This window comes from Suricata suricatta, chromosome 15 (assembly GCF_006229205.1).
Source record: "Suricata suricatta isolate VVHF042 chromosome 15, meerkat_22Aug2017_6uvM2_HiC, whole genome shotgun sequence".
Classification (NCBI taxonomy): Eukaryota; Metazoa; Chordata; class Mammalia; order Carnivora; family Herpestidae; genus Suricata; species Suricata suricatta.
In genome coordinates, this window is record NC_043714.1 from 59,769,367 (window position 1) to 59,795,950 (window position 26,584).

General features: G+C 39.2%; 1 protein-coding gene across 1 annotated transcript in view; it reads left to right on the forward strand.

The window, feature by feature from the left end:
- The window catches only part of COL14A1 (collagen type XIV alpha 1 chain), a 172,580-nt gene that overhangs the window by 61,335 nt on the left and 84,661 nt on the right, over nucleotides 1-26,584 (forward strand). The window contains exons 20-29 of the mRNA XM_029923320.1: nucleotides 5,441-5,587; nucleotides 9,443-9,499; nucleotides 10,850-10,989; nucleotides 14,902-15,025; nucleotides 15,249-15,392; nucleotides 16,483-16,647; nucleotides 17,237-17,275; nucleotides 17,405-17,543; nucleotides 22,311-22,453; nucleotides 25,798-25,907. Coding sequence (XP_029779180.1) covers nucleotides 5,441-5,587; nucleotides 9,443-9,499; nucleotides 10,850-10,989; nucleotides 14,902-15,025; nucleotides 15,249-15,392; nucleotides 16,483-16,647; nucleotides 17,237-17,275; nucleotides 17,405-17,543; nucleotides 22,311-22,453; nucleotides 25,798-25,907 — 1,208 coding nt within the window. The remainder of the gene's footprint in view (nucleotides 1-5,440; nucleotides 5,588-9,442; nucleotides 9,500-10,849; nucleotides 10,990-14,901; nucleotides 15,026-15,248; nucleotides 15,393-16,482; nucleotides 16,648-17,236; nucleotides 17,276-17,404; nucleotides 17,544-22,310; nucleotides 22,454-25,797; nucleotides 25,908-26,584) is intronic.

A 26,584-nucleotide genomic window follows, 5' to 3' on the forward strand; every position in this document is an offset into this window, starting at 1 on the left:
GGTGCCTTTGAAAGAGTTGTGGTCAGATGCAGAGTCTTCCGTGGGGGGTTGAGTTTCAGGGTCCCCTCTGTTTTAACTGTACTGTCTCCCATTGGCTACATGTGCTACCTAGGGAGAACGTTTAGTCCTTCTATCCCAGAAGAGATACTAGAGAGAAATGGGATCCCACTCCTCCATGTGATGGAGAAAAGCTTGATTCCAGAGTAACCCAGTTTTGAATGTTCTTGACAAATTCCTACTGTTGGGCAGGTAATTTTTTTCAGTTTTTTAAAAATATAATTCCCATGGTCTGGCCACGTGCACTTATATTCTGAGATGAGGTCAGTGGAGAGGCCTCAGCTTTGACCATAAGTGCTGGTCAATCTCTCTGGGCTTCAGTTTCTCTAAAATTACTTCTTTTGAGGCTTTTATCTGAGGTAAGACCTACAGATTTCCAAGGTTTTTGTGAATAAAGTAGGCAGGCTGTATCTTTCAGGTTTGTTTGTAGTAGAGATGCAGATAAAAGGGACTTAAACAAAAGGATCAACTTACTGACTACTGAGAAGTTTATAAGTTTCCAGCACCAGGCACATCTGGATCTAAGTGTTCAAAAAATGCCATCAAGATGAAGTCTTGCACCCTTCTCTTGCTCTGTGCTCATCCTCAGCCAAATTCTCTGAGTTGGCCCCAGTTATATCCAGAATGAGATCCTCCCAGTTTCCAGCGTAACCAGTCTGCATGAAAAAAAGAGCTTCTCTTTCTCAATAATTCCAATAAAAGTCCAGGAACTGAGTCATACTGGCTTGGCTTGGGTCAGATGCCCCTAAATCTGTCACTGAGTTCAAGGGCATGAAATAAACTGACTAGCCAGACCTGGTTACCTCCTACCTCTGTATCTGGAGGGGAGAAGGATTGTTACTCAGTTTTTTCCCTGAAATCATAAAGACCAAGAGTGGGGAAGAATAGATACAAAGAAAGGGAGAATAGATGTAAGACAGGCAAAAACAACAGATGTCCTCTACCATTTAATATTATGACATTTTTTATAGCCAAAAAGGAAAAAAAAGAACGATTACCAGAAAGATGAGGTCCTCTCAAGAGAGGCTGAAATAAATCTGTGTTTGAGTCACTCATCCACTTGCCAAATTAAATTGAAGGCTTTGGTTAATGATAGGACAGACCAAAGTCAGAGACTTTTGGTTGGTCTTAGGTAGCTCCGGACTCCCCAAGAGCCTCCATTAGTTCTGTGGATGCTCTGGAATTCTGTCTCTTTTCCAGCTATTTTTGAGTTGACTTGGCATCCAAGGTTGGGTATATTCTTTCCCTTTAATTTCATGTATTTGGATGCCATATGGTCCCAAATACTTTGTTCCCTTGGTAATCCCCATAACTTGGTGAATTTCTTTCTAGACCACTTAAGGGAGGTTTCAGAGAATGCTCACCATGTCTTCTAGAATTCATTGAGTGTGGACATGCCAATTTTGCAGTATCATTAACAGAATTGCAGCATAGCAGAGAGCCTACCTTACCAGACACCAGATCCAAAACAAAAGACACATGGAGCAAAACATAGTCTTGAGATTAAACTTTTCGAGGCAGTGACATTATGACCATTTTGTTTATCTACTTATTTGTCTATTTATTTATTTAATAATTTATTCTCAAATTGGCTTCTATACTATACCAAGTGCTCTTCCCAACAAGTGGCCTCCTCAATGCCCATCACCCACTTTCCCCCGCCTCTACCCCCCATCCACCTTCAGTTTTTTCTCTGTATTTAAGAGTCTCTTTTGGTTTGCCTCCCTCCCTCTCTGTTTGTAACTATTTATTTCCCCTTCCTTCCCTCATGGTCTTTTGTTTAGTTTCTCAAGATCCACATATGAGTGAAAACATATGGTATTGGTCTTTCTTTGACTGACTTATTTCACTTAGCATAATGGAGAGAGAGAGAGAGAGAGAGAGAGAGAGAGAGAGAGAGAGAGAGAGAGAGAAAGAGAGAATGCACATGCATGACAGCAGCCAGCCCAATATGAGGCTCGAACTCAGAAACTACAAGATCATAACCTAAGCCAAAGTCAGACGCTTAACCAACTGAGCTACCCAGGTGCCCTGGCAGTGACATTATGATTATGTGTCTGGGAATCTGAGAAACCTAGGGGCTGGAAGCACTTATATCATAAAATTCCAGCAGAGTATTCTGGATCCTGGATATTCTTTGCTTGTGCATCTCAATAACTACTCACAGGACATTTTGGTGAGTCAAGCTGGTGGCATCATTATCAGCACAATAACCCAGAGAATGTATTAAGCCTCGCTTCGGAAGAATAAATGCCCAAAGACACACAAAAATAAATTAACTCCTTGCTTTTGGTACAAAAGTTTGAGGAAACCAGTCATCATTTGATCAGTTTAAACATTTTCCTTTAAGGCAAAGCCATTAGACCTAAATCACACATGCCAAAAGCAACATGGGTACATCCCCATTCATGTAACCCCTCTTTGTTATTGTTGGGAATTAAAGCAATACCATTTCCCAAAATTTTACAGTGCCTGTTCCAGTTTTCCAATGGCTTTGAGATTTTTATGTTGTTGCTTTAGCAGTAAAATCCATTTATATTCTTTTCTTGAGGGTTGATAAAGTGCATGAGTATCCACGAGAAATAGAGATGACAGAAAAGCACTTTTCTAGAATTGATTCCTGGAGAGATTCTGGAAGCTTGTATGGAAATGGACAAATATCCATGCCATAGGAATTGGAAGATGTTTGTGTTACAGGTGACTCACAAAAGTTTGCAAGAAGCTCCAATGTTGTGGGTAAGGGTTAGAGAGAAGCAGCTCATGTGGGGTCCTGAGACTGGGAACCACAGACTAAACTTGGACGAGAGCAAAGCCGAATGCAGGGTTTAAGAACATTTTCTTACTATCAAACTCCTGTCACAGCAAGCTGTAACCTCACAAACACCTGAGGAATGTTTTAAGTCATTTTTTAAAAAATTTATTTTGAGAGAGCCAGAGAAAGAGAGAGAGAGAACCAGCAGGGGAGAAGCAGAGAGAGAGGAGGACAGAGGATCTGAAGCGGGCTGTGCTGACAGCAGAGAGCCCGATGCAGGGCTCGAACTCACAAGCTGTGAGATCATGACCTGAGCCAAAGTCAGATGCTTAACCGACTGAGACAACCAGGTGTCCCAACAATATTTTTTAATTCATCATTTTGTCACATAAATAAGAAAATTTTTGAAGTAGACCGTAAGTCATTCTGAACAAATATATTACTAATGATTATATTATAAAGTTCACCTTGGAAACTCCTTTATATTCTCAATCATAAAAATAAAAAATAAATTTCACATTCCATCTTATAAGTGGCTTTAATTTATTTATAGTTTTAAAAATCTTATCTATATTTTTCAAAAAAGGATTTTGTCCATAGACAAATTTTAAATGGCATATGTCTTGTCTTTTCTGACACATATATGTTATAACCTATGTCTATTTTGTTCCATTATATATTAAGTTATAGATTGAAATTTAATGGGTATTATTCTTTCAAAATGAAAAACTATTTAACTTTTTTGTATTTTGTATTGTTCTGGTTTTGTTTTCTATATTTTATTTATATTTAATAAACTGCAATTAACAGTTTGAAGGAGTTCTTTTGTAATCAGCAAATAACATATATAATGTGTTTAATCAGTTTCAGTTTTTTAACACTAGATTTTTAAATTTCTAGAAATAAAGCTATATAAGGCATTACATAGATGGATACAAGTTATGGGTGAAATTAAGATTGATCTAGATCTGTTTAAATAATTGTTCTTTTCATAGTAGCAGTGATTCTTCCTTTTAAACAATTAACTGTGGTATAAAATAATAAACACTCTATGCCAATGAAGAAAACCCATTTGAGACCCTTTGCAGTTAAAGCCACCAAGGGAGGCAGTTTTGTTCAATGGAGCGATAAAGCACTGAATCATAAAGGGTCCTCATCTGATCTCTGCAAGCTATCATGTTTGCTCATTTCATATGCACTCAGCAGCTCTAAAACTTTTATTTAGAAACACCATTTAACTTAATTATTTTATGATATATTAATGGAAATCAAAGCAGCATCCTCTGAGACTGTGATTTGGAGTTGTGAATTTAATTTCAGTTCTGCTACTTAGCATATGGACTTGATTAAGTTACTAACTTTTCTGGCCTTCAGTTTCTTGTCTCTAGATTAAGGCTAATTATAAATATTATAAGGATCAAATGAGTCGATACATATAAAATCTTTAGGATAGTGCCTGACATATGGTAAATGCTCATTAAATGCTGGCTCGTATTATCTTTCTTGTTAGTGCATCATTAAATACAAAGTACAGAACCTGGCACATAGTAAGCTCTCAGAAAATGATGAATATAATAAATCCAACCATCCTAGACTCCAGATCCAAGGGCCAGAACTAATTTCTCCAGGAAGGCAAAGCAATCCTGCTGTGAATATGGGAATGAAGGAAGTAGCCAACAGTTAATCAGGTCCACTAGGTTCTTTGTGCTTCTGCCTTAGTGGAGACAAGAGAGAAGGTTCTTTGTGGAGATGGTTGTGTATTGCTGTCTTCTTGGTAGAACAAAAAGAACTTTGGAACAATGTGTTGGGAAACTGAGTTCTATAGAAGGGAGGGCCTTAAACCACGGAAGCACCATGTTTTACTCAGTTATGATTTTGAAAGACTAGAGCACGATTTTCAGAGTAAAGCCAGCCTCCTTTGAGGTTCCTAGGAGTCTTCACTGCAGTTAAAAGAAATCATGTATGTTGGTTAAAAATCAAGGCTGAGTGGAAGGAAACTGGACATTCTGGGGCCTTTCTGGCTATCTCCGTGACACTCCAGCTCTTGTCTGCATTTGTGGCAGTTCTGAAAATAATCTGGACCCATGGATGAAGCTCCTGAAACCTTGGAGGCACACCTCATCCACAGGCATACAGATTGCCTAGAATCCTATAATTTCTAACTCCATGCCTATATTTTTAGGCCACTGCCAAGAAGGGCATCTTCTTGCATGGTAATAAGTTGTAAGGGGCCAAATGGATAGATCTTTTTATCAGTTTGTAACTGGTTGACTGTGTTCTGGAGAATCATGCTAATATGAGAATATTCTAATTTTTTAAAGATATACTCACCTCCACACCTGTCCAAAAGATCAGTTACAATGTGTATACACAATTATATGCATTAATAATTTTCCATTAATGGGTTGATCTCTGGAATCTTTTATTCTCATTTTTTTAACATGGAAAATGTGATTTTCAATTAATTGGATGTATTAACTCTTTAGGAAAAGATACAGTACCTAAAAAGTATAATTCATTCTAAAGTTATCTGATTAGGCCATGCATAGTAAGTGTTTTAGAAGCAAATAATCTACTTATAGTGGTTTTTTAAAATACATGTGTGTACGTTTTGTCCTGCTTTCATTATAGACACAAAAAAGCAAGAATCCACTGTGAGCGGAGGGACAACCAGGCATTGCTTCTATGGACTTCAGCCTGATTCAGAATATAAAATCAGTGTTTACACAAAACTTCAGGAGATTGAGGGACCCAGCGTGAGCATAATGGAAAAAACACGTAAGTTAAGTGTGTCCTCTCCTGATCCCTGTCTCTGTGAACAAACAGTATTTTAGGCATCCTGTTTTGATTCAAAAACCTTATTCCATTTAGAAAAATGTTAGCTATTGCTGCCCAGGAATATCTGTAATACAAGTTTTGGTCCTCTCCTCCAGTCCCATAATTCACTGCATGTGGTCCACTGATGTCATCTGTATGGTTTTTTCCATCCTCCATATGTTTCACAAGGGACTAGAAGGCCATATGATAGCAAAGTGCTTGAAACAATGACATATATTGTGATCCATATCCATAAGAAACGTTTGTGGTATGCGGAGTGTGAAATGCAGTTTAAGGACCGGGTCCTGACATTCAAACAATGGCATATTACCACAGCTATGAGGCGGGAATGGGGCCAAGATGTTCCAAACGGCTGACCCTCAAGTTACTGCCTACTTAAGAGGCTCTTGCACTTTTTCCAAGTTGGCTGCAGATCTGATGTACTGAAGGGAACAGCAAAGTATAAAATTAAAACAAAGCACTTTTTACATGTTCTAAAGACCAAGGAGAGTGTCAACTTCTTGGAATGGCTTTTATTAAAGGATTCCTGACGTAAAGGCCACAAACATGAGAATGGTTTTAATTGTAGTGAATTCTGGGAAAACATTTGTCTGCTTAACTCAGTATCTTGAACTTAGACTTGAAGTCCCTGAGGATTTGTATCTGAATAGGTGGAAGGCGATGGATCTTCTTGGTAGCCCCTCGATCATGGATCTGACATTTGGAAAGTTCTACTGTCTATGTGGTCTGGCATAAGCAGGAAGAAATCATCAACAATGCATGACCTTCAAAAACACACACAGTGAAAGCATAATAAATGGAATCATCCAATTTTTTTCTAATATAAAGATTTCATTTCATAACTAAAATAGTTTGCATATGTACTACATATGCATTTTATACTGCATGTGTACTTATGAGGTGTAATCTATACATCATAAAATTCACATTTTAAGTGTACAATTCAATGATTTTTAGTACACTCCAAGAGTTGTATAGTCAATACTACAATCCAGTTTTAGAACATTTCTATCATACTCAAAGAAATCTTTCATACCCATTCACTGACGATCTTCTGTCTTTAGCCCCAGGGAATTTGCTTTCTTTTCTTACACATTTGCATTTTCTGACATTTTATATAAGTGGAAATAAGTAATATGTAGTCTTTTGCATCTGGTATCTCTCATTTAGTGTGTGTTTTTGAGGTTTATTCATGTATGTTTCTCTTTACTGCTGATTAGAATTCTGTTTTCTGGATAGAGGATCATATAATTTCAACATTATTAGGACCCTGGTAGTGCACAAGATTTAGAGTCAAGCAGACTTGGTTGGGACTCTTTTTCACATTATGGCCTTGGGCATTTCCACATTGCTGAGCTTCTCTTTGCTCAGCAGTAAAATTTAATACCTACTCTCTCATCTCATGTGGTGGTAAAGATCCAAGAGAACCCATTGGAGCTTTTCTACCTATATCTTGTTCAACAAGTGTTTGTTATCACCATGACTTTCTTCTTAGAAGTCACAAACTGATGCCCATTGGTTAGATATCACCATCAGATATGTTTCTCTGAGCCATACTTTTCCCCACCAAGTCTTCAAGTATTTGTTGAAAGTCCAAAGATTTGACAATACAGGACAGACATATGTCCTCATGGTGCCAATCTGCTGATACCAACCGTTGTTTCTTTTACACAGTATCTGTGCCCTCAAGCTTGCTATTCCTTAATGTTTAGGCTAGTTCTTTGCTCATATTCATTATTGGCATGACCTCTAAAAACACTTGAGTTTGCAATCCCTTGTCTATTTCAACTCCCCCTAACCTTAACCCCACAACTGTGAACTACCAACCCAGGGTTAATTTGGATAACTCTGTTTGATGTAAATGTTTTTCTTGTGTTGGAGATATCTGTCTTCTTCTAGCTTCTACCCACTGGCTCGAGTTCAACCTTTGGAAGCAATGCAGATCAAGACTTCTGTCTTCTATGTGACAGTCTCTCACATACTGAAGACAAGGGCCATCTGCATGCTATGTAGAGAATATAAATATGTGTTACTGGTTCCCTGTGGTTCTTCCCGCCCAAAAGACTTTTGGCCAAATGTTCTTCCCAAATATATTGATGTGTCTGCCATTGCTTCCCATTGATTTGGTTCTTAGGATTTAGAACTTAGGATATGCCTCAATTTTCCACATTAAAGAAGATGGAAAGTTATAAAGATGACCCATTACTTCCACAGATCTTAAGACAAATAAAAATGGCTGTGGAAGCATTTTATGGCATTTTCAAGATAGCTTTACAACCCTTGCTTTGGTATTAAGATACCTCAATTTTTATTTTATTTTTGAAATGTTTTGGCTTCAAAAATTGTCTTTAAAAGATAAAAGTGATATATATATCACTTATATATATGTGTGTGTAAATTATATATATATATATGTATATATATATATATATATATATATATATATATATATATAATCTCCATAATAATGCAACAAAGGTATAAAACACTTTGTTACCCTCCTTCTTTCCCCCATTGTTTCTTCCCAGATTGGTCTCCTTCAAGAAATTCTACCTAATATATCTATCTGTCTATTCAAACTATTCCTAAATATATATATATATATATATACATAGATAGATAGATTGATTGATTGATATATATCAGATACATATATATGTATATATCAGATTTTTTTTCATGTGTCACAAATGGGATCATACCATGGTATTCTATATCTTGCTTCATTTCACATACTAGTTAGTCTCATCTTCCATATCAGCAATATATAGTTACCTAATTTTTAATGTTGATTTATTTTTCTTAAATAATCTTATCTTATTGCCTCTTAGAATTGGAAAAGACCTTAAAATTAAAAGTCATCTCTTCCAACCTTCCTGCCAGTGAAGAAGTTCTTTAAAGAACATTCCTGAAAAATAGTGTGCCTGAACTCAAATTGTTCCCACTATTTGGTGCTTCTTGTCTTCAGAGTGAAGGGCTAAGATTAGTTGAGAGTTTTCCCTCAAATTAAACTGAAATAATAAAAAGACCTTTCTCAGTTTTTCTTAAAATTTTAGTGTCAAGTAAGAATAAGAAAAGAATATAGTAACATTTAGGATGTTTCCCTAATGATTCACTAATTTCCTTGCCCTTTGCCACAGGAGCTTCTATGATAGTCACTGCTCTCACGGAACTTTTCCTCTGTTCCTTTCACTGACCACATTTTGCATATTACATGAACTTCTCATTCCTCATCATCCAGGTTAAACGGTTGTGGACGCACGGTAGCCTCCCAACGTCCTGCCATGTGGTCCTCAGAAGCAAAAGTTTTCCAGGTTCAGTCTGAGCAGAACAGAGAGCAAATTAGATTCCGCTGGGGACCATATCCTGGGGATGCAGCGTGAGAAGGGAGAGAGGGCTATTGAGCGAGGATTGATGGTCAGTCCTTAGTTAGGCAGAATGGAAATGACGTTTATTATAGGTGTGAAAGCACCAGAGACGAATCTGAAATAGGTTGGCAAGATTCTGGCCTTAAATCAGCATTAGAACCACTTTGTAGTTGACAGTTTGATTGCATTGACTCCTGCTGGGTAAACGGAATTGTGGCAAAACGGTATTTCAAGCTTTCAGCCTGAGTATTAGGGGATGGAAGGAGCCAGTTTTCACAGGCTGAGGCTGATTTATAGGAGTTGCTGAATTCTTCAAGAAGACAGTAGTGAAAATCATTGACTTTCCTGAAGAATTTACTCCATGACCTCCCTTTCTTCAGCACAGATGTGATGGCTAATCGATGTTCATTTTCCCTCTCCTTTACAGAATCGCTTCCTACTGAGCCACCTACTTTTCCTCCGACCATTCCACCAGCAAAAGAAGGTAAGAGAATAAGAAGATAATGCTGTGATTTTAGGCTTAGGGTTTCTGTTGGGTTTGTTTATTAAACAAATATTAAAAAGTACAAAAGAAGAAAATTAAAAACACAATTTTGTGTCCCAGAGGTAATTCCTTCATGCATTTTGGTGTATTTTTTCTCTGATTAAGTAAAATTTTTATTTCAAATATATTTTCAATTAGATTTCACTTTCATTTCAAAGTTGGAATCTAATCTTGATTTAATTTTCCTTGGAAACAGAGGACGAGGTTTTCTTTAATAAGCTTATAATTAGCGTATCTTGTGATCCTTTGCAGCTTTAAATTCAAACCATAACTTTATAAAATTTTATTAATCTCAGAATTTAGGAAACAACTATGCCAGATCCTGGAGTATTGCCTCACCTGGAGATGGTTTATTCTATATTACAAATAGCTTTAAGGGAATAAATTTGCACGTAATAAAATAAAAACCCAGTGCGGTTTTTTTTCCTAAAGAGAGGAGAAAGCACATTATCTCATAGAATACTTGTGTGCAGCTGGCCTCAGATTAAAAGATTTAGATTATCGAAGATTAAATTGTTTGTTTCATCATAAAACAGAGTCAACCACAATGATGCATACTAATAAGGGGAAGAGAGGCATAGAAAATCTGAAACAGCACAGGGTACCATCAAAGGACTACTAAAAAATGCTTTTGGTGGAGCAGGTTTTTGTTGGTGTGTTTTTTGCTTGTTGTGTTGATACCAGTAAAACCTACTGATACTAGTTTCCCTTGGCCAGCATTAGCACACATTTCTTGACATGTACCTATGGGTGGCAGAAAAGCATAGACATAATTGTAGGAAAAGCCTGAAAGCTGATGGCCTCAGCCCAAATGCACACCATGTTGTAGATTAATCTGTTTCCATTGTGTCCTGTGGCTTCCTTTTGAATTTGAATCTCTCTGAAGTTACTGACTCAATAAGTGGAGACTAGACTGCTGAGAGTAACTGCTTGGCTTTTTTTTTTTTTTTTAATAAGTCAACGCTAGAGAGTAACTGTCTCCAAATTGCTGTAGTCCCCCGTTTTTCTGTTCTTTCGTTTTCTATTTTTGGGGGCTGAGATTGGTGGATTCTTTTCCTTCTTCTAATTCCACCTGTTTGATTAAAGACTCTCAGTCATGAATAGGAAGGTGACCATAGGAAAGAAATGATGGTCAGGAAGTATAATGATGAAGGGTTCAGAAGATGATGTGTATCTTTTCTGTGGGAAAGAGCTCTAGTTACCAGAAGGAAAACATCATCTGCTTTGTTGGTTTCATAATTACTGTGTTTTCTCCTTATCTCTGATTCCAAATTCATTCTTGGTCTTTAGTATGTAGAGCTGCCAAGGCAGACCTGGTGTTTATGGTGGATGGATCCTGGAGTATTGGAGATGAAAATTTCAATAAGATCATTAACTTTCTGTATAGCACTGTTGGAGCCCTGAACAAGATCGGTGCAGATGGAACTCAAGTAAGGCTAATAGAACAATCTTTTTTAAAATACATTTTTTATTAAGTTTATTTATTTATTTTGAGAGAGAGAGAGAGAGAGAGAGAGAGAGGGAGAGAGCACACACGGGTGGCAGAGGGGCAGAGAGAGAAGGAGAGAGAGAGAATCCCAAGCAGGCTCCACACTGCCAGTGAAGAGCCCGGCTATTGGGGCTCTAACTCACAAACCGTGAGATTATAGCCTGAGCCAAAATCAGGAGCCGGCTGCTCAACTGACTGAGCCACTGAGGCATCCCCATAGAACAATCTTTAATGCATTCTATGCATTAAAAAAAAAAGTATCCCAAGCTATTGTTATGGCTATTTGTCAGTTGATATGGGTAATATAATGATTGGATTTCACCCTGAATGAGAGGATAGACAAGTCTGAGTTTGGAAGCAGCTTACTGATGCCTGACAGAGCTCGAGAAGATGCTAATCCCTAAAAGCTATTGCATTCAGTGAACCAAGACAGGTTAGAATGGCCACATCAGTAGATGTTTACATATTACAACAAAGTGGCTCCTCTAAGGATACACCCGATATTTTCCCTGTCCTTGAAGACATTAAAACCTTGAAAGAGAGGGTTATGGCCACAAATTACTGTAGATCAAGTAGCACATAAAACAAGTTTATTCATTCAATCAAATAAATATTGAGGATTTATTCTGGTCAGGTAGAGTATACTGTCATAATGGTCTTGACCATGTCACCAGTTTTTAGGGTGCTCATATTCTTAAAGGCAGGGGGAGGATGAAGATGACAGACAGATGTAAAACAGGAAACAAATTCATAGGGTAGGGATGCAAGCTATGAAAACGGTTATACGATGTAAGTTTACTGAAGATTCTTTTAAATTGCGCGGTCAACAAAGGCCTCTTGGAGAAGGTGGCCTCCAAACTGAGATGTGGATGATGTGGGGAGGGGCCAAGAGGACTTCCAGAAAAGGAAGATAGGAAGTACAAAGGGCCCAAGATGAAAATGAGTTTTGAGGCTTCACATGCTCCAACTTGCAGCTAGAACATAGTGGGTGAGCATGTGGGGGTAAGAAACAAGGTGAAAGAAAAAGAGTAAGCCAGAACATCTTAATTCTTGTGAACCACTGAAGGGATTGATGTCATCACAAATGCAGTGAGAAGCCACTGGAAAGTTTTAAGGAGAGATCCGATGCGCTTTTTTTTTTTTAAAGGTCATTCTGACTTTTGTGGAGTGTGAATAGTAACCCGGGTAAGAGTGGAAGTGACGAGACCATTTGGAACGCTGCTCTCATGGTCCGGCACAGAGATGAGGGAGGTCTGGGGGTGGTAGCAAGGAGATGCATGGCTAGGAGCAGATTCGGAGTAGATTATGGAGGAATGGCCGAGGAACTTTGGATGTCAGGGAAACCACAAGAGAAAAATGGATACAGTGCTGAGGCATTTCAGGGAAGAAGAAACATGTTGGGGATAGCAGAGACAGGGCCGGTTCTCTGGAGATGGTGACGTCGTGGCAGTGGACCTTGATAAGCTGGTAGCAACTGAAGGCCCACATGATCAAAGAAAGCACCTTGAAGATGCTGTATTTACTCCCTCCATCATCCATTCTGAAAAACAAACAAAAACCCAGTAAATTAAAAATGGCTCTAAAGTTCCACTGGAATAAAAGCAAACTGTAGGAAACGAAGCCAGGAAGGTTTTTACTGCAGTGGTTAAGAACACAGATTTTGGGATAAGATTTATCTGGCTTTGGGTGTGGGTTCTGTCAGTGGCCCCTGCTGGGGTTTGGGGCACGGCAAGGGACTTGGAGTGCCTCCTCATGTGTACATCAGTGGGAGAAGAGCAATTACAGGTTTGCTTCCTCAGTAAAGCCTTGTGAAGAATCCACCTCCAGTTCTCTGACATTTGTCAAATTACAAAGCTGCTTTTTTTCCATCTGTCAAATGATATAGCAAAAGGCTTACATCCCATAGAGAGAGTTTTATGAGACCAAGGGAGAGTTTTGAAAGATAAACTGCTTCCACAGGGTGCCTGGGTGGCTCAGTCAGTTAAGCATCTGATTTTGGCTCAGCTCGTGATCTCATGGCTCATGAGTTTGAGCCCCCGGTTGGTATCTGTGCTGACAGCGTGGAGCCTGGAGCCTGCTTTGGACTCTGTGTCTCGCTCTCCCTGCCCCTCCCCTGCTCACAGTCTGTCTGTCTCTCAAAAATAAACATCAAAAAAAATTTTAATTCCTTTCTAAAAAATTCCTAGTACTACTAGGAATTTACCCAAGGGATACAGGAGTGCTGATGCCTAGGGGCACATGTACCCCAATGTTCATAGCAGCACTTTCAATAATAGCCAAATCATGGAACGAGCCTAAATACCTATCAACTGATGAATGGATAAAGATGTGGTTTATCTAACCAATGGAATACTACTTGGCAATGAGAAAGAATGAAATTTGCCCATTTGCAGGAACCTGGATGGAACTGGAGGGTATTATGCTAAGTGAAATAAGTCAGTCAAATAACGACAGACATGATATATTCTCACTCATATGTGGATCTTGAGAAAATAACAGAAAACCATGGAGGAGGGGAAGGGGAGAAAAAAAAGTTCCAGAGAGGGAGGGAGGCAAACCATAAGAGACTCTTAAATACTGAGAACAAACTGAGGGTTGATGGGGAGTTGGAGAGAGGGGTAAGCGGGTGATGGGCATTGAGGATGGCACTTGTTGGGATGAACACTGGGTATTGTATGGAAACTAATTTGACAATAAGTTATATTTTAAAATTAAACATTTAAAAATTAAAAAAATAAAATAAATTGCTTCCATGGAATATTACTCAGCGATCAAATCTTGCCATTTGCAACAACGTGGATGGAACTAGAATAGAGTGTATTATGCTAAGTGAAATACATCAGTCAGAGAAAGACAAATAGAAGATTTCACGCATATGTGGAATTTAAGAAATAAAATATATGAACCTAAGGGAAGGAAAGGAAAAATAAGAAAAAACAGAGGGAGACAAGCCATAAGAGATTCTTAAATACAGAAAACTGAGGGTTGCTGGAGGGGCGTTGGGTGGGGGATGGGCTAAGTGGTTGAGGGGCATTAAGGAGGGCACTTGTTGGGATGAGCTGTATAAGTGATGAATCACTATTATTATTATTACACTCTGTGTTAACTAACTTGGGTTAAAAGAGAAGAAAAGGAAAGGAAAGGAAAAAAAGAAAAAACAAAACAAAATAGACTGCCTCCTCGGGTGCCTGGGTGGCTCAGTTGGTGAAGTGTCTGACTCTTGGTTTCAGTTCAGGTCACGATCTCATGTTTCATGTGCTTGAGCCCTGCGTACAGCTCAGTGCTGACAGCGTGGAGCCTGCTTGGGATTCTCTCTCCTTCTCTCTGCCCCTCTCCCACTCTCTCTCTTTCTCTCTATCAAAATAAATAAACTTAAAAAAAATAAACTGGGGCGCCTGGGTGGCTCAGTTGGTTAAACGTCTGACTTCAGCTCAGGTCATGATCTCACAGTTTGTGGGTTCGGGCCCAGCATCAGGCCCTGTGCTGACAGCTCAGAGCCTGGAGCCTGCTTCCACTTCTGTGTCTCCCTCTCTGTCTGCCCCTCCCCTGCTCATGCTCTATTTCTCTCTGTCTCAATAATAAATTTGAAAAACATAAAAAAATAGTAAAAAAAAACATTAAAAAAACATAAAAAAATTAAAACATAAACTGTTTCCTGAAAAATAGTTAGGGAACAAGCATGCTCTTTCATGTGTTGTCAGATTTGGTATGTAACCTGTGTAAAATTTTAAGCCAAGGAAATTGTGGTTTGGGTTAAAAAATAAATTAAAATTGTGGGTGAATCATGCCATTGTGTGTGCTCTCTGGCCCAAGGGAAGTTCTTTATAAAAACGAATAAACCTTCTCTCACCAGGTTGCAATGGTTCAGTTCACTGATGACCCCAGAACAGAATTTAAACTAAATGCCTACCAAACCAAAGAGACCCTTCTTGATGCAATTAAACACATTTCATACAAAGGAGGAAATACCAAAACAGGTAAGAACAGCAACAATAATAACAACAGCAAAATTAATAACTCAGCGAGGACCTAAAGTAATTAATTATTAGTAATTACTGATACAATTTTGGAGGCATAGTAATACAGATTTTTTTAAAACAGATTTTTCACTGATCTAAGAACTTCCTTTCCACCCTTCCCTCTCCAGCAAAACAAAAATGGGAAGGAATGAAATTGAACCGTTGTCTTCCTTTGTTTCAGGAAAAGCAATCAAGCATGTCCGAGACAATCTGTTTACTACACAGGCAGGTACCAGAAGAGGCATCCCAAAGGTCATCGTGGTCATAACTGATGGCAGATCGCAAGATGATGTGAACAAAATCTCTGGGGAGATGCAATCAAATGGTAAATTTCACGCAGATAAATAGTAGTAGCCAGTGGCCACCAGTCACGTTGCCATTGTTTTCTGAATACAAATTTGTAGGCTACATGGGAATGACTTTAGTGTTTTTAAATCTTTCTTAATATTTAATCTAAACCTTTCTTAATAGTAACTGGACAGTGTAATTTTTTCAAACTTTCTAGGTAATAAATCTGATTTTTTGCTGCATTTTTCCCTAATATGTGGGTTACATACAGGACACCCTGTATAAGAAATCATAGCAGTTAAGTGCAATACCGTGAAAAGGCCCATTATAAAGGGCCAGGGAGGGACGCAGAAACTTCTCAAGCCTCCTGATCTGTAAAATGGAAATTCTCATAGGATTATCATGAAGATTACATTATTGCTGTAATTTTTTTAATCTCCCTTTTGAGGGAGAGAGAGACAGAGTGCGAGCAGGGGAAGGGCAGAGAGAGAGGGAGACACAGAATCAGTAAAAGACTCCAGGCTCTGAGCTGTCAGCACAGAGCCCAATGCGGGGCTCAAACTCATGAACTGCGAGATCATGTTGGGCGCTTAACAGACTGAGCCACCCAGGCACCCTGAAGATTACATTATTTAAGACATGCCTGGCAAATAGTAGTTTAATGTTTATTTGCATTGAACCATGACCCACTTCAGGCTACTAAGCCTATTGATCTCTGGGTTTTTACATGGGAAGTTTTTTTTTCCATCTGGTTTTTTACATGGAAAAAAAAAACTGAGATAAAATTTCTCTGTTTCAAGTCCATCTCATCCCATAAATCTTAAAATAATTATTATATATGTAGAATAAAGATATTCTTCCAATGGCAATGAATTGTGTCAGGCACTAATTGGAGCATTGGCCGCCCTGAGTTTCCTTAAAATGGAAAACTGCCTCAGGGATGGTGGAGTCATTATCATGCAATGAAATATGGGCATGCAGAATTCTGGGGGACTGTAAAAAATGACTTTTCCACCCCCTGCCAGGCCCCCTTCATAAACACATTTTAAATATTGGGACGTTTCTTATATTGCATTATTTGTGTCTTGTGCAGTTTGAAGTAACCGAGATCTCTTCCCCTTCCGCAGGCTACAGCATCTTTGCCGTCGGGGTGGCCGATGCGGATTACTCTGAGCTCGTGAGCATCGGCAGCAAGCCCAGCTCGCGGCACGTCTTCTTCGTGGACGACTTTGACGCCTTTAAGAAAATTGAAGACGAGTTGATTACTTTTGTCTGTGAAACCGCATCAGCAAGTTAGTTCTGTGGAATTTGTACTTCACTCATGTTTCTTAATGGTTGAAATATGTACTACCAGTTAAATCACGAGTCCCGTCTCTACCCGAGGAAAGGATATTGACGCACAGTGCTGTTTATTATGCAGACCTGAAGTTTCATGGTTTCGAGCATTTGGAAGCAAACCTCCACTCTCCCCGTTTTGGGGTTTTAGGTGGATAAAGGCTTTCCCTAATGAGAGGAGAGTCTGTGTCTAAAAACAGCTCTTCTTAAAAGCTGCAGCAAATGGTTTCAAAATGTATTAAGGCTGCTCGTCAGGGTAGCACATTAGAAGTGAGACGTCTCCCAACACATGCTCTCAGGAGACCACCATAGATTTTAACAGACTCGCAAGAGGAGAAGGAAGCCTTGTCCTTTGGTTGTAATGGGCCAAGTGAGAGCATTTCAATCTTGAGGAATCCACAGAAAACCATAGCCACATCTGGTTTGGATTCCCTTCACAATTGACTTCCGCCAAGATTATATTAGCTTCCTGTTCTCAGGAGGGGGAAAGGATATGTTTGGAAAATATCTAAATTAGCGTTTTCTATTGTTTGTTTTGTTTCCTAGCCTGCCCGCTGGTGTACAAGGATGGCATTGATCTTGCAGGTATGCATTGTCACAGTTTTTCCAAGAACAAATACATTGACTCTCATTTGGGGTCCAGATTTTTTTTTAGACTAATTTTGAAATTTAAAATTCTTAAATGCCTATGTTTTTCTTTCTCTCCCATTTTAGGATTTAAGATGATGGAAATGTTTGGTTTGGTTGAAAAGGACTTTTCATCTGTGGAAGGGGTTTCTATGGAGCCTGGTACCTTCAATGTGTATCCCTGTTACCGAATTCATAAAGATGCCTTGGTTTCTCAGCCAACTAAGTATGTTTCCACTGCAAGATATTAAAGCCAATCATTTGTTTCTATAGCTCAGTGTGAAAATGATATCCACTTGGAATACATTGTAATCGTTCCCAGTAGGATTTTCCTTGATGATAAAAGCAGATGATATTTAGATTACTCAGACCCTCGCATAAAGCCGGTTGAATGTTAATATCTGTTAGTCTGAGAAAATGTGTGTAGATAGTTTACACTTACCTAGGGCTACTGTATACCGGGCATTGTTCTAAGTGGTTATGTATATTAACTCACTCAAAGCTGCAAACAGTTCTATGGATTAGATTCAGTTATTGTTTCAATTCTGCAAATAATGACACTGAAGCACAAGGAAGCTAAAAGACTTGAGTGAGATCACATGGTTTGTTTGGTGAAAATACTGGGATTTGCACTTGGCAATCGGGCCCCAGAGCCCACACCCTAAACCATTTCACACTAGTGCCGTGAGTTCAGCTGGGTTTTAATCTTTGAGAGGTCACAACAGCAACTCCATATAGTTGAAGAGGAGTATTGGGTTTATGTAAAAATTGCACTATCTACTCGCTTTACAGTCTGCGATGTGCCTAGGGATGCTTGCCCACTTACAGCAATTCTGCAGACTTTGGGGCACTTGGGAAGTCCTTGTTCAAGGAATCATCTTACAAGATGTCCTCTGCTCTTTTACATTCTAAATCAACATTTGTATGGTCTCCAAAATGCCTTCAGTATTTTAATGTGAAACATTTTCTTTTTATTTATTTATTTATTTATTGATTTTTATAATAGTTTATTGTCAAATTAGTTTCCATATAACACCCAGTGCTTCTCCCCACAAGTGCCCCCCACCATGACCATCACCCCCTCCCTCCCCCTCCCACTTCAGTCCATGGTTTATCTCCAGTATTCAGTAGTCTCCCTTGATCTGTGTCCCTGACTCTTCCCCGCTCTCTTTCCCCCTTCCCCTCCCCATGGTCCCCTGCCAGGTCTCTCCTGTTAGACCTATGAATGCAAACATATGGTATCTATCCTTCTCTGCCTGACTTATTTCGCTTAGCATGATACCCTCAAGGTCCATCCACTTTGCTACAAATGGCTATATATCATTCTTTCTCATTGCCATGTAGTACTCCATTGTATATATATATACCACATCTTCTTGATCCACTCATCAGTTGATGGACATTTAGGTTCTTTCCATGATTTGGCTATTGTAGAAAGTGCCGCTATGAACATTGGGGTACATGTGCTCCTATGCCTCAGCACTTCTTTATCCCTTGGGTAAATCCCTAGCAGTGCTATTGCTGGGTCATAAAGGAGTTCTATGGATAGTTTTTTGAGGAACCTCCACACTGTTTTCCAGAGTGGCTGCACCAGTTTACATTGCCACCAACAGTGTAGGAGGGTGCCCGTCTCTCCACACCCTCACCAGCATCTATGAACTACTGGAACCTCATCAAGATAAAAAGCTTCTGCAAGGCAAAGGAAACAATCAAAAAAACTAATAGGCAACCAACAGAATGGGAAAAGATAGTGGCAAATGGCATATCAAATAAAGGGCTAGTATCCAAAATATACAAGGAGCTCACTAAACTCCATACACGAAAAATGAACAATGTGAAACATTTTCAATGTCTAGATTCTGATGTAGTGTGCATGCACGCATGAAGAAATGGGAGAATGTATTAGAGCATTAAACTCATCTATCCAATTTATCCACAAGCTGCTTTTCTATCTTCATCAAAAATATTATTTGTTAAATTCTAGCTTATCAGAGTACTACCCAAATTATTTCATTGGGCTTCATTTGGGGGAATAATATTTGAAATAAGTAGTCGTCTATTAATAATTTAAAATATTTATTGTTAAAGGTATAGCTTCTAGAAAATTGTTATAAATGCCTTTGACCTATATAGAATATATGTGGTTTTAGAGGCGCCTGGGTGGCTCAGTTGGTTAGGCGTCCGACTTCAGCTCAGGTCATGATCTCATGGTTTGTGGGTTTGAGTCCCGCGTTGGGCTCTGTGCTGACAGCTAGCTCAGAGCCTGGAGCCTGTCTTCAGATTCTGTGTCTCCCTCTCTCTCTGACCCTCCCCTGCTCATGCTGTCTCTCCCTCTCTCTAAAATAAATAAAAACAGTAAAAAAAATTTTAGAATATATGTGGTTTTAGATAAAGCCAACATCTGGTGTTACCTTTTGGCAGGTGTTTTGTTGTTTGTTTTTTTTAACATAGTCTGGGGATGAATATTAAAGCGGATGCTTGAAAAGTCCTTCCGGAGGCCTACCCAGAAATGAGAATTGTCAAAGGGAAGATCCTCTGCCGCACTGAAATGGCTCATTCAGTGGCCAGTGCTGCGCAGCTACCAAATCCATTCACGGGCTCCCAGCCCTCCTCTCATTCCACCTGTCACCAGCACTTGACAGTTTCTCACTTCCTCCTGCTGGTTTCGCTCTCCTTCCTGAGCTTCTGGAACACACCCTCTTGAGCTTCTGCCTACTTGCTGGCTGTTCCTTTTCAGTGCTGCCTCCCCTTCTTCCTGATGGAGGGGTGAGTCCCGGATCCTCATTTTTCCTGTTTATACCTACTCCCTGGTGATCTTTTGAGTAGTGTTCAGCCTTGTCTATATGCCAGTGACTCCTAAATTTGTATTTGCAGTCCAGGCCTATTTCCCCAAATTTAGACCTGTGTACCTAATGGCACACCAGACATCTTGCTTAGATATCTAAATGGGCATTTCAAACTTTGCATGTTCCAGAGCACATCCCTGATCCTCGTGCCAGAACCAGCTTCACTTACTACCTTGTTCATCTTAATGACAATTACATCGAATTAGTTTCTCATGCAAAACTTTTGACACTTTCTCTCGTGACATCCATCTACCAAGGAATCCTACTGTCTGTGCTTTCTCATCACCTCCGTTGCCTTCACACTGTAGGCACTGCCAACTCTTCCCTAGATCACTGCAGCAGGCTTTTAATGTTTCCTACTCCTCCCTTTGCCTTCCCAGAGTCTATTCCCCAAGAAGCCTTCAGAGTGATTCTTTTAAAATGTAAATCATGCCACTCCAAAATCTGACAATGATTCTCCATTCCCCTTGCATTAAAAGTCCAAGCTCTTGAAAGGCCCATGGGGCCGTACATTATCTGGGGACCTGTCACCTCTTTGACTTCACCTCCTTATCACCTGCCTCCTTCAGTCCATTCTCACGTTACACCTGTCTCCTTCAGTGATTATCAACACATACCAGGCACACTCCCCTAGCATCTTTGCACGAGCTGTATGTCTTTGTCTCCTTTGAGGTTTTCTTCAGAGATAACTTTCTCAGTGAGCCTTCACTCAAGTGTAACTTTCTCAATGAGGCTTTGAGTGAAACTGGCAGTAATGCCTTCAATTAAATTGTAAAATGACACCCTCTAGCATTCCCCATCCCTAGTAAACTGCTCTCTTCTTGTTTTGGTTTTTGTATGGCATATTTACCTTCTAATATGCTGTTCAATTCACCCTGCTGGAATTTAAGTGCTTCTACAAAGAGGAGAGGAACATTGTTGGTTTTATTCATTGACATAACTTAAGTGCCTATTACACTGACTGGCACATAGTAGGCACATGATAAATGTTGCATGAATGAATGAATGAGCTAATATATAAACAAAATGAATGAAATGAAATATTTTTATCTATTCAAATCAAATTTTCATTTTCAAATTCATGCTAAATTCCCATATTCACAAATTTATCCACTTAATAACTGTTATGGGGCTCCTATATATGCAAAGGGCTATATTTGTTGCTTCGGGGGGAAAAAGTTTAAAGTATATAGTGATCCACTTAATTGTTAGAGAGAGATAAGCTGGTGTAGCAAGTTCAGTTTCCTGGAGGCAGATCCAGGGGTGGAGGTGAGTATGCAGGACGTTGATGTGGATATCCTCTCATGGAAGGGAACAGAATGAGGTGAGAGGAGACAGAAGAGAGAAGTTAAGCTGTGAAGCATCTCAGTGAGTCTCAGTTGGCTCATATCCAGGAGTTCTGAAAATGGAGCCTCCTCCATTGGAAGGAGAGACTCTGGTCCTCATATGCCCTGAAACACCAGTTACTGAAACAAGTGCCATAAAAAAAGCTGGCATGACCTTGGGAGAGCCTTGTCTTCTGCTGAGGCAATTTTAGAAGTGAGTTGGTATTTGAGAGTTGTCTACACACCTCCCTCCCGGAAGCAGGAGTAATATATTCTCAATTCTTGACGGTAGATCTGGAATGGTACATCCCAGCATGGAGCATGGGCAGGAAAACCACTAACTACAGCTTATAGTAGAAAGTGAAAATGTCTTTATAAAAATACTGTAGTTGGGATGAACACTGGGTGTTATATATAAGTGATGAATCACTGAATTCTACTCCTGAAACCGTTTTTACATTATATGTTAACTAACTTGAATTTAAATAAAATTTAAAAAATAAATAAAAAGACTGTATATAAATATTACTTATAATACCAAAACTTTTGAAATGACTTAAATTTTAACTGTGTGGTAACTGCTGCCAAGAGAAAAGAAAGGGCAGTACTACATAGGTCGGAGAAGCACTCACAGACACTCTTTAAATACTGGAGGGAAATGTACCCCATCAAAACAGTCGTGGCCTCAGTGGGATTCCTAGTGATCTGTTATTTTCCTTTCTGTTTTTCCAAATATTTTTTTAAGTGCACTTGCTTTTATAATCAGATAAATAATTTTTTATTATCAGATAAATAAAATATTATTTTCTTTCCATTTTCCAGGTATTTGCATCCAGAAGGATTACCCTCTGACTACACAATGAGTTTTCTATTCCGTATTCTTCCTGATACTCCAGAGGAGCCATTTGCTCTTTGGGAGATTTTAAATAAAAATTCTGACCCATTGGTTGGAGTCATTTTGGATAGTAAGTATATCTCTTTATATATTTGCACACACTGTATGCGGAGTGTATGTGGCGTACCATGCTGCCTGCCTGTCTTGTGTACAATCGACCCTTGAACAGCATGGGTTTGAACTGTCTGAGTCCGCTTCCATGAGGATATTTTTTGGTAACTGTAGCACAATGTTGTAAGCACATTTTCTCTTCCATATAATTTTCTTACTAACATTCAATTTTCTCTAGCTTACTTTATTGTAGGATGTAATATGTAATACATGTCACATATAGAACATGTGTTGGTTGACTGTGTTAGAAGTAAGGTTTCTGGCCAACAGTAGGCTGTGTGTAGTGAAGTTTTGGGGATTCAAAAGTTACACGTGGATTTTCAACTACTCGGGGTATTGGCACCCCTAATCCTCATGTTATTCAAGGGTCAACTATATCTTGCAAAGTAACTCATTTATCTTAAGCCATGAATAAATACTAACAATAAATTATGTACCAGTTGATTCATTCATTCATCCACTCATTCTTTCAAGAAACATTCACTGAGTTTCTACTATGTGCCAGCTCTAGGCTCTGGGATTCTGTAGTGGGCAAGGTAAGGAGAGAGAGAGAAAGACAATTACTGGGATAGGAAAGATTTTAGGAAGAGCAAAGTTGACGATTGGGGAGGACCAGTGGGAGGGGAGAAACCAGATCATGTTTTGTACATGGATATGATAAGTGTAAGATTCCTCTTTTGGGGTTTCTTGACCCAGTTCCAATGTATGTGTGGAGGGGTGTCAGGAGGGTGGGGAGTTTGGCACACAACATCAAGCAGTTCTCAGGTACCAGCAGGATGTCTGAGAATTCAGCTCAATTCTTATACTGTCTACCCAGAGATGGCATCAGATTCCATAGGTTAAGGGTTCAGTCCCATAAGACTGCACCCTGCCACCCTATTTCAGACTCCAGTTGCAAGCCAGGCTGTTAGCTGTGTTTCTGATTGACTGGCTACAAATCAGAAGTCCTCCCCCTCACAAAAAAATTAATCAATTCATCCCACAAACTCATCCCTGAATTTGATTAATTTGCTAGAGTAGCTCGCGGAACTCAGAGAAACATTTTGCCTGCTAGCTTTCTGCATTATTGTGAAAGGATACAGCTCAGGAACAGCCAGATGGAGGAGATGCATAAGGCAAGATGTGCAGGAAGAGGCACAGAGGTTCCATGTTCTCTCCAGGCATGCCATGTTCCCAAGTCTCCCTGGATTCAGCAACCTAAAAGCTCTCTGAACCCTGTTGTTTGGGTTTTTAATGAGGCTTCATTAAACAGGTGTTATTTATTAAATCATCAGCCATTGGCATTTGAACTCAATCTCTAGCAAGCCTCCACTCCCTAGAGGTTGGCGAAGAAGTGGGACTGAAGGTTCCAACTGTAATCACAGGGTTGGTTCTCTTGGCAATCAGCCGTCCATCCTTAGGTTGCCTAAGGGCTTTCCAAAAGTTACCTCATTAATGTAACAGAAGACATCTTTGTAGCTCTTATCACAAAAAATTCCAAATGTTTTAGGAGCTGTGCGCCAGAAACCATGGACCAAGACCAAATACATATGAGAACTACATATTTGGTCATCTGTATCTATTTCTTATAAATCACAATATCACAGTGCCTATTTCATCTCCCAGAAAAAAATTACCAGCTTTGCAGCAACATATTTTGGGAAGAATTCTGGGATAGGGATATAAATTTGCAAATTGTATATGCGTGGTAAATAAGCCATGATCCTGTGTGAGATCATCTAGAGAGCGAGGTGGAGGAGAAGAGAAGAGGTCTGAAGACAGGGACGTTCCATTGTTTGGAGGGTAGGAAGCTGAGGGAACCAGTGAAAGAAGCTTCTCAGTCACATGCTCTTGGATGTCACCCATGATAATCATTTCAGAGGATCATGAAGTTTTTGGTAATGTCACTAAGTTTTCTAAAGACATTTTCAGTTTAGGATTCCAATCAAGCCAGGAACCAAAATCTGACGGCTATTGTTAGGTGCTAACTCGTATATGTAGATATGGCATATATTTAAGCTTATGTCCACCTTGTATTTGTAAAGAGACTTTTTGGTACATGGAAATGAATCAACAGCTAAATATGATATTGTGAAAGCATTTTGCATATATACTGAAACTAAGGGAAAGCTGTAGATTAAAGGGGTATAAGTAACTAACTCCCTATTCATATGAGACTTAAAAACAAAGAAATCTTTCAAAATGATTAAGACTAGCTCATTCCCTTTAAAGACACAATGAATAATTACAATGTAACCTAGGAATTAATTAGTGAAAAGAATTCCTTTTTCTGTAATATAATATTCCTTATAACATTCCTGAAGATTAGGAAAATTTTGTTTGTGGATTTCGTTTGTTCATTATAAAAGACATATTGGAATATCACTCCTTTGGACCAGTATAAATCACATGTCCTGGAAAAGCTGGTTACTCCAGTGGGTTAATAAAGCAAAGGGTCTTGTTTCTATGTTTATAAAGATATGATTCTATGTATAAAGATACAATTAGCTTTATTCTCCCTTTTTGTCTGCCTCTGGTCCTAGCTTCAGACAACCATCTCTGAGGAGGGTGTTGGGGATGAAAGTGCAGGGAAAAAGGTACAAGGAATAGAAAAGGGCCTTGCCTCACCATCATCACCACATGGTCAACTGGCCAGCTGAAAGCTGGGGGCAACCCAGGGACTATAGATCATTTCCTTACTTACTCATCACTTTGTTCTAAACACAGCCTCAAGGAGCTCCAGGGTGGCTCCATCGGGGCTCATGTCATGATCTCACAGTTTGTGTGTTCAAGTCCTGCATCTGTGCTGACAGCTCAGACCCTGGAACCTGCTTTGGGTTCTGTGTCCCCCCTCTCTCTCTGCCCCTCTCCTGCTCAGACTCTGTCTCTGTCTATCTCTCTCTCTCAAAAGTAAACAATAAAAAAAAATTTTTTAAGCACAGCTTCCAAACAAAGGATGGATTGTTTTCAGTCTTGACTTGAATTTAAAAAAAAAAAAAATTTTTTAACATTCATTCATTTTTGATAGAGACAGAGCACGAGCAGGGGAGGGGTAGAGAGAGAAGGAGACCCAGAATCTGAAGCAGGCTCCATCCAGGCTCTGAGCTATCAGCACAGAGCCCGACGTGGGGCTCAAATCCACCAACCATGAGATCATTACCTGAGCCAAAGTTGGACATTTAACCATCTAAGCCACCCATAAAACCTGAATTTCATTTATTTATTTATTTATTTATTTATTTATTTATTTATTGACTTGAATTCTAGAAAAATTATTTACCCATTACAATACTTTCTAAACTGTTTTTATTTTTCTTTGATTAGATGGTGGTAAAACCTTAACATATTTCAACTATGACTACACTGGGGATTTTCAAACGGTTACATTTGAAGGACCTGAAATTAGGAAAATTTTCCATGGCAGCTTTCACAAGGTGAGTAATGCCTTGTACACATATATTCTTTATTTGCTGTGTGCGAAGCAAAGAGACGTGTGTTTTTCATTCTATTTGTTGTGGACCAAGCAGTGGAGAAGTATAAAAAAAATCTCACAGAGCTTTGGATCTCATATTTTAATTGGAGTAAGAATTATCTGTGGGCTTGTTCTCTTTTGATAGTTCTGAGATGCAACCCCAAAGTGAGCATTTTTATCAGGTACCCCAAAAGTGCTCCAGGCTCACACTTGGAAGAATGACATAGTACAGGGTACACGATATTAGGAGGACAGTTGTTAATTCACCACATTATGTGTGATGTGGGAAGGACTTCTGGTCTACCCGGCCACCAGTGCAGATGAAAACCCAATCTGGTAAATCATGTTAAAATATGAAGATAGTTTTTACTGATATTTTTATACATATACAGACAACCCCTCACTACCATTCTAAAAGTTATTCTTTTTTAAATTTTTTAACGTTTATTTATTTTTGAGAGACAAGACAGATCATGAGCAGGGGAGGGGCAGAGAGAGAAGGACACACAGAATTGAAAGCAGGCTCCAGGCTCTGAGCTGTCAGCACAGAGCCTGATGTAGGGCTCGAATCCACAGACTGTTATATCATGACCTGGGCTGAAGGGAGATGCTCAACTAACTGAGCCACCCAGGCGCCCT